Source organism: Squalius cephalus, assembly GCF_949319135.1.
Source record: "Squalius cephalus genome assembly, chromosome: 6".
Classification (NCBI taxonomy): Eukaryota; Metazoa; Chordata; class Actinopteri; order Cypriniformes; family Leuciscidae; genus Squalius; species Squalius cephalus.
The window spans coordinates 4789144-4810657 of record NC_137127.1 but is presented as its reverse complement, the minus strand read 5'-3'; the positions used below and the strand labels follow the sequence as shown (position 1 = coordinate 4810657).

The 21514-nt window shown below is 38.5% G+C and overlaps 1 protein-coding gene across 4 annotated transcripts; it reads right to left on the bottom strand.

The window, feature by feature from the left end:
* Positions 1–1652: 1652 nt before the first annotated feature.
* Positions 1653–20534, bottom strand: tbrg1 (transforming growth factor beta regulator 1). Of its 4 annotated transcripts, none has more exons than XM_079874531.1 (15): positions 20372–20525; positions 20114–20268; positions 15979–16036; positions 15820–15902; positions 15697–15733; positions 15368–15440; positions 14603–14815; positions 12426–12496; positions 10991–11229; positions 10764–10903; positions 5540–5686; positions 5349–5446; positions 4324–4434; positions 3982–4145; positions 1653–2569 (listed from the first exon to the last, which is right to left on the bottom strand). In XM_079874531.1, the coding sequence occupies exons 3-15, from the start codon at positions 15987–15989 to the stop codon at positions 2478–2480; spliced, it is 1479 nt and encodes a 492-aa protein (XP_079730657.1). In that variant the 5' UTR covers positions 15990–16036; positions 20114–20268; positions 20372–20525; the 3' UTR covers positions 1653–2477. The 4 variants fall into 4 exon arrangements, with proteins under 4 accessions (XP_079730657.1, XP_079730654.1, XP_079730655.1 ...); XM_079874528.1 differs by having other exon boundaries at positions 15368–15430; XM_079874529.1 differs by having other exon boundaries at positions 14603–14785; positions 15368–15430.
* Positions 20535–21514: the final 980 nt, after the last annotated feature.

The window sequence follows — 21514 nt, the reverse complement described above, 5'->3', positions numbered from 1 at the left end:
TTATTATTATTATTAAAAATCAATGACAGATTTAAGTCATGATGAGGTACTTGTACTTTAATGTCCACGTGATTTTGTAATGGAGTAAAACTTTTTTATTATTATTATTTATTATAAATAGCTACACGTTTTGGGGTTTAACAGATTTCAAGGAAAGTACAGATTCCCCAAAATAATACTTATAATTGTTACTTAAAAGTAAACTACAGTTGTGAAGTACTAATAAAATACTTTATACATTTCATTTTAGTCGCAACATTTTAGTTGTTCATCCCTATTGTTATATTTCACAAAATCAACCTAACTCTAATGCATACAGTAGGCCTACGAACATAACCACAAATGTTTTGCAAATCGGTCCAAAATAGTGATTCACTAACATCACTCCTTATCTAGAACGATGATAGATATATAAAGTGTGAACTGATGTGCATTATAGGGAAAGTGAGTCAGGGATCAGCAGAGAGTAAGAGTGACAAATGTGACCTTTGACCTCTACAGAGAGGGAATGGGCGGATATAACTCTTGCCTTCCTGTTCCCACCCGTCCGTGAGGAAATGTAGGAAGTTGAGTCCTCCTAAAACACATAAATGAGCCGTGTCACACACACACACTGACAGTGATGAAGTCGGGACCCCCTCCCTCACACACCTGCTGGGTCTCAGGATACACAACCCTCCTCTCATTCACAGCATTGTGCTCAAGACCAGCAGGTCAGCTTCTCAATTAGTCGTTTTCCTGTCTTAGCTGCCATTTGTCTTTGACAGGGTGAAGTCTCGATGACAGTGAGGTGTTCGGTTAGAGAGACAATCATGAGGCCAGTCACTTTTACAAATGCTGGATAGTATTCAGGGTTTGAAATGCGAGTTTAACCATGACAGATAACATAGGAGGAGTTGCAGCTGTACAAGAAGCTCCACATCTTTAAAACTCAAATCTATGTAACAATGCAACACTCAAAGGTGGTTCAAAACCAATGGCCCACAGAATGTAAGGTTCTGGGAAGGTACAATGGCAGTGGCTATCAGAGTCGGGGGTAATACATTACAACATAATCAGATTACTTTTGTTAAGTAACTAAAGTAATGCATTAGTTGCAAAGTTACCTTTTCAAATGAGTAACGCAAGTTACGTTGTTTTCCCATGTTTCCCATGTGACAGCTCTCCTGTCCCGATGTAGAGAGAAATCAGGAGTAAGAGCAGAGGTGTTGTGTGTGTGAACATCATGATTATTATAGATCTACACTAATTTACTCATCTCACTTACACAAACACCTTCAATATTCCTCAAAATGAATAAAAACAGTGAAATGCAAAAGAATATTAGAATAATGTTATGCAAATGCTCAGAATATTCTGCAATAGTTAAATTACACAAATATACTTTCCCATAATACTGTGACATGTTTTTAAGTAAAACCATCCATCGATAACTGATTGAATTGTTTAAAGTTAAAATCAGTGAGGAAGAGGTTGATGTCAGCTGAAAGGAAAGTGTCCTCAGAGGCAGAGCACATTTTCTGTTGAATAATTGACAGTAAGAACAGGAAAACGCATTAAAAACATTAAGAGTGTAAATTCTGATTTCATGATGACTTTAAAACTGTCGTTCAAAGCAAGATGAAATGCAACAGGCAAACCCGTGGTGGTGTAGTTTCTGTCAGCGAGTCTGTATTTCACAGTCACACAGGGACATCTGGTGGTTGTCTGAGGTATTTCAATCTCCACACTATAACCATCAGATAAACACGTTTGTCATGGAATGAAACTTCAAGTTTAATATGTTCTGAAGGCTCACATTTACCACATAATCACATAGCATTACACATGATAAGTTGGGTATAATATCAAAAGATTTCTTTATGAGTTTCTCATCAAACACATGGAATGACCTACATAATGAAAGATAAAGCCTGAAGGGTGTTGTGTGGCTTCTTTAAGCTCTCCACACCATAACTATAATGATAATTGCTCAGAGGAACTGTATTGTTGGAAACACTTTCAAGGAATCTTTTTTTTTTTAACATGAATGGTAAAAACAGAGCTTGAGCATTTAAAGCGCCAGATGATATAAAAAAAAAATGCAGTGCGTGTTTATAATAACCAGAACAATATCATGCTTTGGTGTTTCATAGTAATAAATGTTATAGTCATTGTTCCTGTTGTGAACAGGCCTTAACAATAAAAGCTTAAGGTTTAATTTAGTCCTGTTTTATCTTAAACATCTCACAGTTAAAGACAATCATCATCACACTTTAAGAGTACAACGGATAAAACATACATGACAAGGACTTTGCTTTTGCTTTTTATCACGTAAAAAAAAAAATAGTCTGACTAATATAACTCGATACTGTGGCATGCAGAGATGCATCCAGTCATTATTTTTCCCATAATGCAGATCTGAGTGCCAAATGACGTATCCATGACGTCTGTACACATCTGGATGTATGAAGTGATCCTCACTATGAAAGTGAAGCTCAAGTGTTGGAGAGAGCGGTGACGGATGAGTTCTGCAGCGCTGCCGAGCTCAGCAGGAGAGACGAGGAGATGGTGGCCTGTAGGGGTCGACCTGTCGAAGAAACACACCATTTATCTCCTTCATAAACTCAATCATCTTCATTTATTATGGCTTCAACCTGGGGTTTATAAGACAAGGAATATGATCAATTTTAAAGGTGCACTATGAAACTTAAATGAGTCATCAATCCTTCTTCCAAAATAATCTCTTTTTTAGTTATGAGAAAGTCGCGCAGAGCTGAAGTATAACCAAAAAAAGAAAAAGAAAAAAGTTCTTCCGCAAAATCAATGCAGTTTTGTTTTTGAACCGCTAGAGGGCCAAAAGTTACTGACACTATTGGATGAGAACAAGATGTGTGAATGAATTGAGCTGGAGAAATGTCTGAATGAACTTTGCAATATGAACACGTTTATTGAACTGAATTACAACTAACATTGAATTGACTTGAGCTGAATAATACCATTGTCCTTTGTAGATATGGCTTAAATTGAGTTTCATAATTGATTAATTTTACGACATTGTTTTTTTTCCTGTTATTTACAACTTTTATTTTCCTTTTTTATTCGTGTGAAGCTGCTTTGAAATGATCTTATATTGTATAAGGGTGCTTTCACATCTGTAGTTCGGTTCATTTGGTCCGGACCAAGGGCGAAAAATGATACTTTGTAGCATTTTTAAGGTGTTTTGGTTCCTTTTCACACCACACTGATCGCTCTGGTCCGAATCAGTTTATGAGTTGATAAAACGAACCAAAATGCAGTCACGTGACAACATCCACATCACTCGGAACGCATTTCCATAACTGCACTTCGTTTGGTCAGAATTAATGTGCGGGAAAATTCCTGGAAGTAAACAAAGAGGTGAAAAATCCGGCAGACAACACGCCGATGTTTACTATGGAGAGACGACTGCGTGGGCTGATTGTGTCCTTGGTCATATTTTATTATAGTTTGTCTACACCACTTTAGACAAACAATAATATTTGAGAATGAACCGAGGATGCGGCTCGAAAATGTTAATAATAATGTCTATCAGGCGCCTCACCTCCTCACAACTCCAAGTTTGTCCGCGAGCTGCAAACTGTCAACAAACATTTCTCCTCATCCTATAATGCACAGCGCATCTGACTACGGCAACTGGCTTAGTCCAAAAATGTGCAGTTCTTTAGCAGTTGGTTCTGTTCGAGGTCGGATCACGTTCTCACCACAAACGAACCGCTCCAGAGTTCGTTTCAAAGCGTACCGAGACCACCTCTTCCAGGAGGTCTCGGTAGGCTTGTTTGGTCCGCTTTTGGTGCGCACCCGAGTGATTGCCGCATTCACACCTGCCCAAACGAACCGCACCAACGGGGAAAACGAACTCTAGTGCGATTCAACCGAACTAAATGAGGCAGGTGTGAAAGCACCCTAAATGGGACTTGACCTGCATAAATGATTTGCTGTGGATTGTGGGAACTGTCTGACCTGTGCTGCTGTGTTCTGCCGTGAGGTTCTGATTGGTCAGGCTCTCCTCACAGTTTTGCACTCGCTGAAACGACTCAAAGTTCACAGACGCATCATCTTCTGAAAGGCCATGTGCCACCTGTCCGTCACCAGGCCGACAAACCTCGAAACGCACCCACTGATAACTGAAGCAGGGAGGCAAACATACTCGATATTTTGCACTGAGGCCACTAGTGTGTCATTAAATACATTTTTATGACCTAAAAAGTTTTATTGTGGCTTCATAGACATTTTCAAAGCTTGAAGTAAAACTAATCTGATCACATCATTTAGTTGTGTAGAATAAACCCGAATGTGACTCACTTGCTGCACTTGCGAGCCCCAGGACAGCTCTGGATCAGGTTCTGAATGGTGGGATGAGAGAAACCAAAAAAGTCTGCTCCAGATGGGACAACGTTGATCAAGGGTTTGGCACTAGATTAAAAAAGAAGAAGAAAAAAATCAGTTTGGGAACACATTCTGTGTAGTACAAAGAGTAAACCAGTTATAGGAATGAATAAAAAACACATTTCTGGGTCACAAGGTGGCTAAATGCAAGATCATTAAGATTTTATTTTTAAATGTTTTTATTCATTTTATAAAAATTGTATACACACATTACCGTTGAATAGTTTGGGGTCGGTACGATATTTCAAATATTTTTTGAAAGAAGTCTCTTCTGCTCACCAAGGCTGCGTTTTTGATCAAATAAATGCAGCCTTGCTGCTATTTTAATTACTGTTTTAACTATTTAAAATAACTGTTTTCTATTGTAATATTTTGAAATGTAATGTATTCCTGTGATCAAAGCTGAATTTTCAGCATCATTACTCCAGTCTTCAGTGTCACATGACCCTTCAGAAATCATTCTAATATGCTGATCTGATGCTCAAGAAACATTTCTGATTATTATCACAATGTTGAAAACAATATTTTTATGGAAATATTTTTCAGGATTCGTTGATGAATAGAAAGCTTAAAAGAAAAGCATTTATTTGAAATAGAAATCTTTTGTAACATTATAAATGTCTTTACTGTCCCTTTTGATTAATTTAATGCACCCTGCATTAAATCAATAATTTATTAATTTAATACTGAATAAAAGTATTAAATTCTTTTTTAAATAAAACAGTATATAACAATGATATATATATATATACTACAATTTAATTATCTTTTTTTTTTTGCATTACAGTTCTGAGGATGTTGGGGGACAAAGTGCTTTAACGTGATGAAAATATGTACGATTCACACTGATAATGCTGGTTTGTAATATGTAGACTGCTTTAATTCCATTCAGTAACGAGTACGAGCTCCAGATGAAACTGATCACATGTTCCAGACCTCACCTGCGGGCAGCGATGGCTTTGAGCAGGTTTGTGTGGCAGGTGAGCGCAGATGAAGCAACGATTGCATTCTGTGGGTCATCCTCTGGTGCGATCTCAAACTAAATATTACAAGAATAAATGACAAGAACGTTCAGTGAGATCATCAACGACAGGTCGGCTACACAGAAGCACGCGTCTGCACAAGTGAGCACCTGTGGTCCTTGGCCGCCATCTTTGATTTGGCAGGTGTAGAGACACTTCTGATCAGAATTCTTCATGCTGGCGAAAACTCTGGTGCTGCAGAAGCCCACAGGATAGATCGCAGAGTCGTCATGAAACAGAGCCCTGTCTGTGATGATCTACCATGAAAACACAAACATAAGAGCTCAGGAAGGAAAGATACAATACAATATTTATTAATAAAGCACATTTAAAAACATCCAAGGCTGACCAAAGTGCTGTACAGAACAGAAAAAAATACAAATGAAACAACCAATAAAGGAACACACAATATATAAACAATAATCTGACCTAAATCCAGGAGTATTAAAAGCCAAAGAGAATTAAATAGGTCTTTAAAGAAGATTTGAAGGTGGAAACAGAGGGAGCTAATCCGATCACTTCGTTCTTTAAGTCTGGATCTAGGCACAATGAGTCGACAGTGATCACTGGATCTCAGAGTTCTAGGAGTGTACGGACAGAGCAGATTTTTTTTATTATTATTATACATTCAGGGTGAAAGAAAAAAAAAGTAAATAAACAAATACATAAACAGGCAGTAAAAAACAGTAAAAATGAAGGTGGTAAAATAAATATATAAATACAAATCCATTCTCATCAGCAGATAATGGAAAACTGAAAAATTAGTGAAAAGGGTTAATCAGACAAATTAAGGAAATGCAGAGTTTGTACATATGAAAAGTATGTACTTGGCCGGCGAAGAGAAAATCCACCTAGCGTGTGATGGAGGATGGGAGTGCTTCCAGTTAAGCAACATTTGTCGTCTGGCCAACAAAGTGAGAAAAGCAACAAAATCAGCAAAATAGCTGGGTACCATATAGTCAGCGGGCAGGACACCAAACTGGCCAATCATAGGAGAGGGTTGAATTTTGAGAGAGGTAATGAGTGAAAGGGAATTAAAAACAGATAACCAGAATGAGGACTGATCAAAACGTGTGTTAGAGTGGCATCTCTCGCATTCGGGGTCAACGGGCCAGTCTAGTCTTAGACCAATGCGCTCTGTGGACAACTTTACATTGTATCACTTTGTGACGAGCTCAGATAGAAGAGGAATGAACCTGATTGAGAGCTTCTGCCCAAGTTTCTTCATCCATTCCTATACTTTGTCTTGGGACCAAGTGATACGAAGTGAGTCGGTAGATATAGATTGAAAAGAGAAGATAGCACTGTATAACTCTGAAATAGACCCCTTTTGACATGGGCTAACATGTCTACCTCGGAGAGTGAAGGTTTGTTTGGAAAATTGAGAAATAGTTTGTGCATGAAGTCTCGAATCTGTAAATATCTTAAAAAAAAAAGTGACTTTTAGGAACATTAAAAGAATGAGTTAACTGTGAAAATGATGCCAAAATATAATCAATGTACAAGTCAGCAAAGGAGACAAGACCGCATTCTTTCCAAGAAGCAAATGCTCCATCCATGGTGGAGGGGGGAAATAGAGGGTTGGAGTAGATGGGAGATGACAAGGAAATGGCCTGAATCCCAAAATGACATAAAAACTGGGTCTAGACCTTCAGGCTATTAGTCACTAACACATTATTGGAATATTTGCCCACAGATGATGTGGTCGGGACACAGAGACGTGCAGACGAGGAGGAGAGCTTACAAGAGGCTTTTCCAATGCAGAGCTGTCCAAGATGGGACAGTTTTAGACTCACTATTTGCTGCCCAGTAATAAAATAAAAAGTTGGGGAGTCCAAAGCCACCCAAATGTTTTTGCAGGATACTTGGACGAATCCTTGGAACTTTACTATTCCAAATAAGCTGAGTGGTCAAACTATCAAGGGTGTGAAAAAAAAGATTTGGGGATGAAAATCAGGAGACACTGGAAGAGATATAGACATATAGACCAACGCTTAAAGTCTTGAGCTAACTAAATCAGGAGAGTAAAGTTATTATCAAATAAATCTGAAAAATTGTGTGTCACACAAATGCCTAGATACTTAAAGTTGTGCTGAGAAGCTTTAAAGAGCAATGTTTGCAGTGGATACTGTAAGACAGGCATCAGCTCACTCTTGCGCAGATTCAATTTATAGCCAGATATGAGGCCAAACTGCAAAAATAGGTTTAACACAGAGGGCATTGAGCTCTCCGGGTCAGACACAAATAACAATAAGTCATCCGCATATAAGAATAGCCTGTGTTCAACCTCTCCCCTAACAATGCCAGTCATAGTAACGATCTAAGAGCCACTGCCAAGGGTTCAATTGCTATGAAGGGTTCAATTGCTCTCGGCCCTCGACCTAACGGGAAATACTTAGAATGGCACTTGACTCCGTACACTAGCTAAAGGGGAATTATAAAGAAGCCTAATCCATGAGATACATTTGGAACCAAACCCAAAGCTACTCAAAGTATAAAATACGTACTGCCACTCAACTCTATCAAACTTCTGCGTCCATAGAGATAACCAGTTCAGGGGCTCTTGATAGAGAAGGCAAGTAAAGAACATCAAGGAGACGCCTGATGTTTTTAAAGGAGAGTTTATTCTTAATAAATCCAGTTTGATCTGGTGAAATAATGATTGATAAAATGGGCTCTAAACATTTGGTGAGGATTTTAGCTAATATTTTCACAGCAACCCCGATCAGGGAGATGGAGGGGCCAATTTGTTGAGAGCTTTATAAACAAATAATAACATTTTAAAATCAATTCTAAATTTGACAGGCAGCCAGTGCAGTGTGGATAAAACAGGGGTGACTCATCGACTCGACTCATACTCGTGGGTCCCAGTGGGGAGTCTGCGTTTTGCACTAGCTGTAGACGGAAGAAGGAAGACTGAGAGACACCAATATAAAGTGAATTATAATATTTACAACTCGTCTAGACGAGTTGGCACGAAAGCATGAATCACTGTTTGAAAGTTACTCTGGACTTTAGAGGTTTTTAAGTAGGAAAGTTCTTCACTAGAACTCTAAGACAGCGAGTTAAGCGTGCCAGTGATGGACTCCTGAGGATACGGCCAGTGAGAGGGACAGTAAAGAGTACAGGATTTCTGTGGGATTTCTCAAGGCTACTGATTTCTATGCTTGAAATAGAGAATTTCACTCTTAAAAACTGCTACTTCTTACTGCCACCATATTAGGGGCGGCAGTGGCTCAGTGGTTCATGTAGATTGTCTACAAACCGAAAGGTTGGTGGTTCAATCCCCGGTTCCACCTGACCAAGTGTCGAGGTGTCCATGAGCAAGACACTTAACCCCAGCTGCTCCCGACGAGCTGGATGGCGCCTTGCATGGCTGACACCGCCGTCGGTGTATGAATGAGTGAGTGAATGGGTGAATGTGAGGCTATATGTACAGCGCTTTGGTGGCCATAGGTCTGTGAAAGCGCTATATAAATGCAGTCCATTTACCATTTACCATTTATTATATCACACGTGTCAAACTCAGCTCTTGAAGATAGTAATCCCGAAGACCTGTCAGTGCGTTCATGCCATGCCGTAATTACCGTAATTATGAGATTTCAACTTTCAACAAAAGATTTCAACAAAAAAGCGTATATTACACTATTCTGTAGCATTAAATGATCATCATTGACAGATGATTCTGTCAGCATTAAAGACTTATAAAATAATTTCCCTCAAAACTCAACTTTCCCGTTTGAATGCCTTCTGTTTGTGATCCGATGTTGATTCTGATCACCGTATAAGGTAGAAATATTTATAAGAGATGCAAAAGACTATGCACGCTAACCATTACCATAGTAAACAAGGTAAATATGAACGCTCGAAGAAATCAGACACATCATAAAGGCTATCACAATCCTGTTTTTATTTTATCTGTCAGTAGCCTACGTCTTGTCTCTTTATACCGGACTATCATAAAATAAAGCAACTTTCTTTTCGGGAGCTTCCTCTGTTTCTCTGAATGAAAATATAACTGTATAGCCTACTGGGAGAGAGCGCTAAAGCTCCTCAGGTCGCATGTTTGTAGAAATTATCATTCTTTCTAAATGTGATGTAAATATATCATGTAACTACCAAATAAACAGAAACAGCCTCGACTGAATAAGCGTGTCCTCTTTCTTTTGTGAAATAGACCTAATGGTAAACCACTTTATTTCTGTGTGACTGCAATTTTGACACAAATTAATTCATTATGGTCAATGTATCACTTTTTATTGTGAATATGTGGTAAAACATTGATTCTTGGGTTTTAAATATTCAAGTAAACAACAAAAATGTCAGCAAACAGTCGCTTTTATCATGCTTGTTTTGCGATCACGCTGTATCCAGTGATTTCTTTCTGATTAGTTTTCTGATAAAACATCCATTTGTTGGTGAAAAGATGGGTCAGTGTGACGTTGTTCCAGAGAGGCGTGTTTTAGTGAAGCGCTGTGGAGCTTCTGGCCCGACAGTGGAAACGCAGCAGATTTTGGACCCGGTGCTACTGGCCCGGCACGGCCCATTTAAAGCCCTGGCTCGCACTGGCCCGACAGTGGAAACGCGGCTACTGTAACAATGACACCTTAAAATAAAGTGTAACCAAAAAGCCTTCGAGTGCTTGTGTAATTACAACATGTAAACTCGTAATTTTTTTGAGAGCTAAGACTTGTACCACCTGACCACTGCAGATTTAAGCAACGCTGTGCAGACCAATAAGTGTATGACATCAAAGTACAGCGAGAGCGATTTGAAAGTATTAGGAGCTTTATTTAGGGTAATTACGATATAGCGTGAACGCAGCACCAGGCTTGGTCCTCTCTCTGCCGTCACACCTCATATTATCCTTCCAGAGCTCCTCTGAGGACTCGAGACTGGTGTGTCGCTCCGCTCCCAAGGCTCTTGGCCCCGCCCTGGCTACAAGCTGGTTTATGTGTTTTATTAGGGTTGGAGATGTATTCTACAAAAATTGCTCTTCAAGGTTTGCATTCTCGAGCCACCAAACATTGTCGTACGGCCAGAACACATTAAAAGTGTTCTGTTTTCAGTTAAAACGGTGTCGTGTTAGCGGCCCCCAAGTTAATAACTAATGATCTTTGCAATGGAAGTGAATCAATCAAAACTAACTTTAGCTGGACAATAACTTTATTCTAGAGCTGCTGTAAAGCCAAAACCATCTCTGTTACTTTAATTTCCTATTATCACTGTAAAGCTGCTTTGAATCAGTCTATATTGGTAAAAGCGCTATATAAATGAAGGTGACTTGACTAAAAGAACTGAGTTTGACACATTAGGACTGGATGATTGTCTGACCTCTCCTAGGCTGTACACGGTCAGTCCACCGAGGACGATGGGAAAGAGCGGTCTCCCGGACGAGTCCAGCGAGATGGGCTGAACAAGCTTACGCACTCCTCCCTCTGCAACCTTCCTCCTCTTACAAATCCTCTTCATGACTGAAAGTTGAGCAAACAAATGCTAAGTAACTATTAAATCAAAATACAGACGCATATAAGAGAGAACAGCAAGCGAGAAACACTCACATTCTTCCCTGCCGTTCTCTCTTCCTCTCTCTTTTCGTTCTTTTTTGGGTTTCTTCAAAAGGCTGTCTTCAGATGCTGAGAGTCCGGGGGTCTGGCTGTGGCTCGCAGGTAGAGCAGCGCCCCCTGGTGTGCTGGAGCTCATAGTGACGGGTGTGTGTGTGTGTGTGCTGCAGCTGGGAGTCGGGACGGCCTCTCCTTCAGACAGAGACTGAAACTGCAACAAAGACTTCAGCAGGAATCTGGAGATACAGGATGAGATTAAGTGGACTGCATCTCACTTTTTGGTGTGTGTGTGTGTGTGTGTGTGTGTGTGTGTGTGTATACAACTTTTTGGCCCCCAGAAGATTTTGTTGTATGAATACCTGAACATCCAATATGTCAAAAGAAAGAACAGACCCTCTGCTTTTAAACAAGCTTTTCCTGGCTCGACGTTTTATTCAGTAACATTAGGAAGTTTTGATTTATGCTGTTTAATGTTGATGATCATGTTATTTTACATGTATATCAGCAATGCTTCTATCGCTTGTTTCTGCTTCTTCGCCTGTGTCTTGATCAGAAGATTCTCTACTCTTTCAGTAGATGTGTAACAGCGCCCCCTACCGTATAACAGTGAAAACACGGAAAGCCAGAAATTTCCGTCAATGACGGGGAAAGAGTTAAAAAATTTGAAACAGTAATATTTTGATATTACTATTTTCTTTTTTAATATATTTGTCATATATTGCAAAATGTGCTGCTTAATATTTTTTAGGGAATTTTTTATATATATATATATATTTTTTTTTTATTCTGGATTATTTGATGAATGGAAAGTTTAAAAGAACAGCTTTTATTTGTCATAGAAATCTTAATCCTGTTTTCGGTTGAAGTCCAAAGTAGTCGATTGTCGAGTTCACGCGCGTGATCATAGGTACTAAACCTATGCGCGTGAACTCGACAATCGACTACTGTGGACTTCAACCGAAAACAGGATGTAAATACAGGTATTTGCGCTGGCTGAAATAACATCACTTTTATTAATATCTTTCACATCTACTGCAGTCAGATTCACCCGTGTTCACTCTGAAGGAATCACTCACATGACCTGTGCACTTGTAATGACACATCAAGGATGTTAAGAGGCTAAAAGCAGGTTTAAATATTGCCCCATTGAAGTCAACAGGGTGCAAATTTTAAAAAGAGGATAACACGGTGTAGGCAACACCGATTTTTGTCGTTGTTCTCTGTATTGACAGCACTCCAAATGTACAAAAAAAATGAGCTCAATGTTAAAATTGACCGGAGTTCTCCTTTAACGTCTACTGTAGCTTTTAATCAAAATATTGACCACAAACTTTTGAATGACTTTATGAAGAATTTGGGGAAAAAATGTGTTTCAAATACAAATTAAATTTCAATCAATAATATTTTGTAATGAAGATGAATGTGGACAAACCTCCTTTCTTCTTTTGCCCGGACAAACTTCTCTTCCAGGTGAGCAATCTCATCATATAGTGCTGCGTTTTCCTGTGAGGGCACCAATTCAAGCATGGTTACACCGATAACTAGGCAATTACATATTTAAGCTGTGTTCACACGGCAAGCTTCGTCAGTGAGGTCACTGGATATTTATCTGTGACAAAAGTGCAAAATGCCGGTCTATCTGGTTCCACTCCATTCAGGAGTTCCACAAGTCCATTCAGGCTCGGCGTCAGCATGGCGAGTACCACTGTATGTATACAGAGATATATCATAAATTACAGGAAAGTTACTGACCACTAAAATAACTTAATCTTCCTGCCAACACTATCCACTACAGCATAGGTTCTAAAAGTGCGGCCCGCAGAAACATTTCTGGCGGCCCGCGATAACATCTGATAACATCTGTAAAACTGTAGGCTACATTGCTTTGAAATTATTGCATTACATTGCATTATTCGCAACTACTTTTATTTGTGTAAACTCATAATAACAAAAAAACGTTGTGCTTTTGTAAAATAAAACAAAACAATCAGTAGCCTACGCACTTTCATGATCTCCGTGAACTGGAGCGCGAGAACTGAAACAAAATATAGCCTATGTAGGCTAAAGCTTGAAATGTCCACTTTTAAACAAAAACTCGAATCGAAAGCTAATACCTTCTGAAGTTATCCGTATGAAAGGTGCATTTCTCTCTAAAAGCGCATCTGCTTAACAGCGGAGATGGAGATATGTTTTTAGCCGACACTTAGAAAACAATAGTTTATTAATAAACAATTAAAATGCCTCGCTGTTTTTTCAGACACATTTATTATCATTATTCTATAACTCACCTTTCTGTGGGCTGTGGTTCCAGAGACACAGGCTATATTTAGCACTGTGGGAAAAATATCAATTCCAGGTTCTAATTTGGCCTTAGAAAACCAGTAAAATCGACATGTTTCCCATATTAATTTGTGAATATTTTAAATGTTTAATAAAGGGGCAAAAAGTCATAAACAAAAATCAGAAAATTCGTCGATATTTACTTTTTTGCGCAGCAGTTGGTGTAGCCAGTTCAAATTAAAATTTTGGTGTTCAACTTTGCGTTTTAAAAAGACAACAACCGTTCATTTTTCGTTTTTCAATTACGGGTTAAAAAGATAGATAATAATAGCGCAAAACATTTGCGCAAATCTGTAATAATGGAAACGCGACTGACAGGCAATTATAAATATGAATGATGATGATGATGATGATGACTTGTTTGGTAAGCTTCTATTTTAAAAGTTTCTCTCTCTCTCTCTCTCTGTTCTGTCTCTCTCTCTCTCTCTCTCTCAGTTTTCCTGTGGTGCTTTGGTAGCTGGAATTGCCCCTGAATAAGGCCTATGCTGATAAGAAGCAAGGCACACTGAGGCTGTTTGTTCTACAGGGTGGGCCATTTATATGGATACACCGTAATAACATGGGAATGGTTGGTGATATTAAAGTCCTGTTTGTGGCACATTAGTATATGTGAGGGGGCAAACTCCTCAAGATGGGTGGTGACCATGGTGGCCATTTAGAAGTCCACAAACAGGACTTTAATATCACCAACCATTCCCATGTTATTACGGTGTATCCATATAAATGGCCCACCCTGTAAATAAGTTTGTTCTTGAAATGGACCGCACACAGGACTGTTATATCCCAAATTTGTCTGTTGAGGGTAGAGAACCCCAGGGATTTTGTTTGCATTGCAATTTTTCTCAAGATTTGCCAGGTTTAGCCTCAGTTATATAATAATAGCCTCAATAAATGTAAACTGTAGAGATGCAACCTGGTCATTAAAATTATTTCAAATGGGATTTTCTTTTCAGTATTTTTTTTTTCTTTTTCTCCCCTGCCCCTTTGGCGGCCCTCAGTTCAATGTTGGGTTCCTAAATTGGCCCTCACCTATCAAAACTTTAAGAACCCCTGCACAACAGGATATAGTGAAGGATCATGTGCGCTCCACTAACTTCACTCCTATTGGATGTCTTTGCATTAATTTGTATTAAGTTACACATTCAACTTGTATCGCCAAAGGTCACTGTTGCTCGTGTCATTAAAATGAATGGGATCATCTCACTTTGACGCTGGCAGTGTGAACAGCTTTAAACTCATTGTGTTACTGGTATAAAAACTTTCACTCACAAATATCATGGAACGGGCAGCCTTGCGCAGACGGATGTACTTCAGCCGGTACTTCTCATTTTGGTTCTTGCGAGGACCTTTCCTGACCTTAGGCCTGGACTCAGTGTGGCTCGTGGGAGAAGGAAGGTGTCCCAGCGACGAAGCGGACCCTGAACTTGAGAAGGTCGACTGAGCAGAAAACGCCTGCAATGCATGCTGTCTCTCCTCATCAGTCTGCGTATGCGAGTTACAAACAAGAGTTTAACACACACAAAAAATCAGCAGAGCATTTTTGTCAGATTGAAAAAAGCATCACATGGGTTATGCCATTAAATTGTTGGGAACTATTTAAAGGTGAAGTGTGTCATCTCAGTATAATGAACATAGAAGTAAGATTAGATGGACTTCTTAAAAAGTAGAAACACAGCAGCTCTGTTTGATTTAGAGGTGCACGTCACTGCAGCTGGTTCGACCAATGTGGACAAACCACAAACCACACCATTGTGTTGAAAAAAAATCCCTCAAAAAAAAAAAAAAAAACTCAATTCACCTTTGACCTAGACCACACAAAATATAAACGGAGAACATCAATTATGTGGTTGTTTAATGTGTTTATGCTGACTCCAAAAACATATAAAAAATAAGAAAATGATGATTGGACAGTTGGACACCACAAAAAACAAAAAGCAACAACAAAACAACGTGGCACTTAGTAAGCGTCATGTGATAACTATTTCTAAGTTAAAATAGGTGTAACGGCTAACTGACATGTGCTTATGGACTTACCAACAGGGCAAAAACTCCATTTCTGCTCTCAATCCTCTTGAAGCGTCTGCTGCCTTTCTGTGTCTGTAACAAACTGTGAAACTAAAGCAAATGCTGAAGACTGAGAGCTGACTTTCCATGAAGACTCTCTCTGTGACAGACTGCTCTGACTTTACCCTGTTTCCTAAACCAGTCATTCTAAAACTTTAATCAATGTTAAAATGAAAGACAAACAAGTGAAATCATGCACTAAATTAAACACATTGCTGGCACTGAATGGAAAACAAAGTAAATATGGTACATGACTGACAGTGAAAAGCATGAGTGTCATAAATCAGGCAGTGTCTCACCTCTCGATACATGACCGCCTCAAGGCTCGACTTTGCACTGTGAATAGGGTAAAAGATACAGCGTTTGTCTTGACATCTGTGCGTTGCGATGTAAATATTTGAACTTAAGGAATATTTCTGTACTTTGACTGCACCAGTCCACGATCAATGATCCGCTGCTTGATCTCCTTGATGTGCATGGGCCGCCCAGCCTCTTCCAGAACAATCTTAAAAATCAGAAAACTCATTGATTTGATCACATGAAATGTATGTGAAACAGCACGGTTTAAGAGAGATGTTCACCTGAGCAGCATCGAGCCATGTGAGGTTCGGTTTATCTGCAACCTCACTGGGGGTTTCACTGAAAAGAGCAGAAGTAGTACAGTATATGACCATGTAAAGCTTTCACACACATCCACCATAGGAAGCAGTGTTCTTATATTAATGCAGTAATCTCAGTTATCAGTTTAACTATTATTTATAGTACTACTATAGTAACAAAATAATACAGCTTCATACTAAATCCCACTGAGACGCACAGCCCTTGTGAAAAAGTGCTTTTAATTGTACTGAATGTGCTCTTGTATGGCCAGTTGCATGACGCTAGCTTAAGTTTCTGAGTAGGTTTAGTGGTCTTTCCCACTGAAAAAAGAATGTATAAAGAATGCACACATATAAAGTATGTATAAAAGATACTTCAATGTCCTAATTGAGCTAAGACCTAACCTGAGCCCTGTCTGTGAAACAAAGCCAATGTTTTAATAATCTTTTGTCATGCGATTAACTAACAATTAACTAACAATGTGTTGACTAACATACTAGAGCACATCAAGCACTTTAAATGTAATTTCAAAAAACACTAGTTAAAAGTGTTTGAGTTATTCGTCTATAAATAACCCACCTTATAAGATTTTTAAACAAAACAAACCTCTTTTATAATTTATTTTCACACAAAATCTGTTGCTCCATCAATGTTCAAGTATATTTTTCTGCAGTCATTTACAGTGGGAGTACTGAAAAACACGTTTCTTAGTAGTCCAGTCATTTTAAGCCAAAATGGGGGTCAACCTTGAACAAAATGCAACAGAAGCAAACCCAACTGGATTTTGTTTCCTCAATATGTCCTGAGTAAGGAAAAAAAGCCCAGAAGAATCCCATTACGGGAAAGTTTCGAAAAAGACCCAAATATAGCCTATTCATACGCCTATTCATTCTCTTTCTTATGTGAATACGGTAAAAATTTTAACCTTTAGATATCACCATGAAAATTACTGTGTTGATTACTTACATCAAGATTAGGGCTGCACGATTTGGGGAAAATGTCATATTGCGATAATTGAGGTCAATATTGCGATTACGATTTGCGATATAATAAACAAATGGTTTCATGAGTCAACTTGCTTGGTTCTCAAGGAAAATAAATGCACACACAGATTAGTGATAATCAGCCTAAAGAAAAAAGTTCTTTAGTCAAGAGCAGTGAGTGTTTTTCTCTGTTCCCTTTGTTCTTTGATTAACTTTAGCGACAGATTTTTTTTATTTTTTTTATTGCATTTTAACAAGAACAAAACATAATTTACATACAACAGTACATATAACCATACATGTCAGGGGTAAAGAAAAATAATAATAATAAAAAAAAAAGAAAAAAGAAAAAAAGAATAACTTTAGCGACAGATGTAATTAGTGGCTACTGTGTACTGTCCCTTTAAGACCAGCCGCTGTCAGAGACTCTGATCTCACACGCGCCTCATTCTTTCACGAGTCATCACAACTCTTCATGTTCATCATAAGATACTCTTATGTTATGAAGACACTCGACAAAAAGACATTTTGGCATAATTGTGTGTGTTATTGTTCGTTCAAGCTCGAAAGAGAACTGTATTCTGTCATGCTGTTTTGTGCGCACGCACGATATTAGCGCGAGTCTTTCTGTCTGTCACTTCACAGGCAGCGCGTTCATTTTGGCATACATGTGTGTTGTTCGTTCTACCGCGAAAGAGAACTTGATACTGGCGCGCGTCGGTGTGTGTGTGTGTGTGTGTGTGTGTGTCAGGAGGACATTCACAGGCAGCTTGTTCTTTTATGTCTTATCGCGCATGAATGGTTTAAAAGCATTTGCATTAATAAGTGCGTTAACAGCGCTAATTTGTTTATTTAATATAAAATCGCAGCATTTTGCGTCATACAATCGCGTAGGCTTGACATCGCGATTGCGATACGATTAATCGTGCAGCACTAATCAAGATGAACAAAAAATGTATTAAAAGTTTTTTTAAATTGTTTGTTAACATGGACAAACGGTGCATATTGCATAATCTAATTACGTATGTGCTAATTTGCATAAATACAACAGATCTAAACATTGGGTATAGCCAGGTGAAAATGTCTTGTTGAATCTTGTTGACACATAACAGTAAAATACTTAATGTTAAGGTCTGAATGGAACCCATTTAGGCTACCCATGAGCATTAATACATAGAGGCAGGAGGAAGTACTTTAGAAACCAGCCTTTATTAATTATTATTAAGAGATGGGGTTTGGGGCTGGGTCTGTGGGACTGTTTCTGGGGGACGAGTCTGAGGGAAGAACAGGAGACAATGGTAAGGAGAATGCAGAAGACAAAAGGTAAGTAAAATAAAAAGTGAACCCCCAGAAACAGTCCCACGGACCCAGCCCCAAACCCCATCTCTGCAATAATAATTAATAAAGGCTGGTTTCTAAAGTACTTCTTCCTGCCTCTATGTATTAGGGGAGCGCGGGGCACAACCTAACGCGGGGTTAGTTGTAACACGCTTGTTTTAAATACTTCCGCACATGCTTGGATGACGGAACTTTGTTTATTTACTAGTTGCCATATCAACACTATATAGAAAAAAAAAAATCCGCCAAAATTATTTTCTTTTTGGAAGATATCCATAGACATTTATTAAACCATAGCAAAAGTAAATTTCTTACTTAAGTTAATTTTTGATCTCTATTTTTTGTGTTTATTTAAAATAAGACAAATCTGATATTATTTTAATCTCCAAGATGTTATTTAACAGTTGAGATAGTTCTTTAATGCTTCGCTAACTAGCAGAAGACACTAGCAGGGTTTAAATCCCAGTTGTGCAGGCGGGGGCATGTTGTAACACTGCGTTACAATGTGCCTCTATTAGAAATATGCTATTATATTCTATACTTTTATTAATTTTATTGAGAAAACGTGAGAAAAAGGTGAATAAAGACTGAGAGTCAATGTCCAGAAATTACTAATTATTTATTTGTTTTGAACTATGTTGTATAGCTGTGTTTTCCTGTGTTCGTAGTCAAAACTCAAAAATGAGTTTCTATTTAATTATTAAAAATTGCCATTATTTTATATGAAAAAGTTTTTTAATTGTATTTTATTTAGAAAATATTTTAGTTTGTTTTGTATATTTTTTTTATTAGATCAGATAACATTTTAAGTTGCCATATGTCATGTTACAATGTGCCCCACACATGTTACAATGTACCCCACCTATGGGGCATGTTGTCACATTTCACTTCCATTCTTTCGGGCTATATCGAGAAAAAAGTATATACTGTATTAATAAAACAAAAACACATAAGTGTACTAGACATGTGGGAAATTAATGTGGGGAAAAAATAAATACTCTGAACCATAAGTAGATTTGCACAAACTGAGAAAGTCAAAAAGCGTTAGGTTGTGCCCCGCTCTCCCCTAATGCTCATGGGTAGCCTAAATGGGTTCCATTCAGACCTTAACATTAAGTATTTTACTGTTATGTGTCAACAAGATTCAACAAGACATTTTCACCTGGCTATACCCAGTGTTTAGATCTGTTGTTGTATTTATGCAAATTAGCACATACGTAATTAGCTTATGCGCCGTTTGTCCATGTTAACAAACAATTTCAAAAACCTTGTAATACATTTTTTGTTTATCTTGATGTAAGTAATCAACTCAGTAATTTTCATGGTGATTTCTAAAGGTTAAAATGTGTACCCTATTCACGTTACAAAAATAATGAATAGGCGTATGAATAGGCTATATTTGGGTCTTTTTCGAAACTTTCCCGTAATGGGATTCTTCTGGACTTTTTTTCCCCTTACTCAGGACATATTGAGGATACAAAATCAGTTGAGTTTGCTTCTGTTGCAATTTGTTCAATCTTTTTTCATAAAATGACTGGACTATAGAGGGTGTGCCTTTAACCCTGTTTTTGTGTTTTGGGCAAAATATTATATTACTATCACGTGTTTGGATATGTACTTCAGTAGTGCCATATTATTTAGAACAACACCACAGTACTTCAACCCTGATCGTGGTAACATGATTGCAGAATTTTGTGCAATAATGTAAAACAGCTGTGTGGCTTCATTGCGTAAGCAGTGAAGGCAATATTTTATGAAGAACACATTGATTATATGATCATCCGCCTAAACTCACGCGTCGAGACTCTCGGCGGCTCCAGTCAGGCTAGTCAGGCTGTTCATGCTGTCCAGCGCTGGAAACAGAGAATAACTGCCCTGCCCATCAGCCTCCATCTCTGACTCAAAGTTCAGCGAATCCATCCCTGCCCGATCTGTGCTTTACATCCACGCCTGGGGCGAAATAACACACATCATTAGCTGTGCTAGTAGTGCTAACTAGGCTAAAAACAAAACAACACGATCCAGCCGTACAGAAATGTCGATGCAAGTTCACCTGTAATCTCACTCGATATTTATTCCAGTACCCATGCTGTGCAGGAAAGAATAAAAATGCTTCTGATCTTCAATTTGCTGACATGTTTGATTTAGCATTTGTGTTCAGTGCTCATGGGAACCACTGATCGATTGAGTGAATCATTCGTGTTTCCGGGGGGCATGTTTAAGGAGCACACATCACATCCGCTTGAGTGCCATCTACTGTATATTTTATGATTTACATAAAAAGATCTAAATCAAAGAGGGGGAGGGGAAGTGGTGTTTAAAAATACACAAATACATAAAACATGCATAATAAGAAGTATATTGTGATTGTCAAAACATTTGGAAACTGAACAGAATTTCATTAGGTTTTCATTTAGGTGTAATGCGGTTACCATCAATAACAATTAGTAAAGATCTTGAACTGCTTTTATACATCCTGATGGAGGTTTTATTAAATGTGCTAAAACTATACGTACACTAGCCTATATATAATACTTTAAAATTGATGTTTGATTTGTTTGTAATCAATTAGAGAGAGAGAAAAAAAATCATAGACCATGCATTCCTTGTGCCGTTCCGCTTATTTAAAGGAGTCATAATGTAGAAATTTCACTTTTCCATGAGAATCAATGTATGTTATGATTGCATAATGATTGTACACTGGCCGGGAAGCCGATATTTAAAAGTGAAGCGTTTGTTTACCTCAGGGTTTGTAAAATAGGCCACGTGCACGCGCACGAAAAAACGAGATTTTGATTTCTTCCCCCTCTTGACGTCAAGACGGGGGAGGATATACCAAATATGGACACCGCAAACCTATGCCGCGGGAAGCCCGCCCCTCTCCCCCTCTCCCCCTCAGATTCAGTTTAGTCGACTCGAGAAAGATGGAGAAACCGAGTGCACACCTGAGATGCTCTGTGGTTGACTGCCACAAACAACATGCAAATGTGTTTTATCTACCAAAAACGGACGAAACTATCAGGGAACAGTGGAGGAAATTCATTTTTAATGACGCTGTCCCAACAACTCTTTCAAGTGGCGTATCGTGTGTGCGTTAAACATTTTACACCGGAATCATTTAACGTTACAAATTTGGGGCAATATCAGGCGAACTTGGCCTCGAAGCTCCGTTTGGGAAAAGGTGCCATCCCAACCA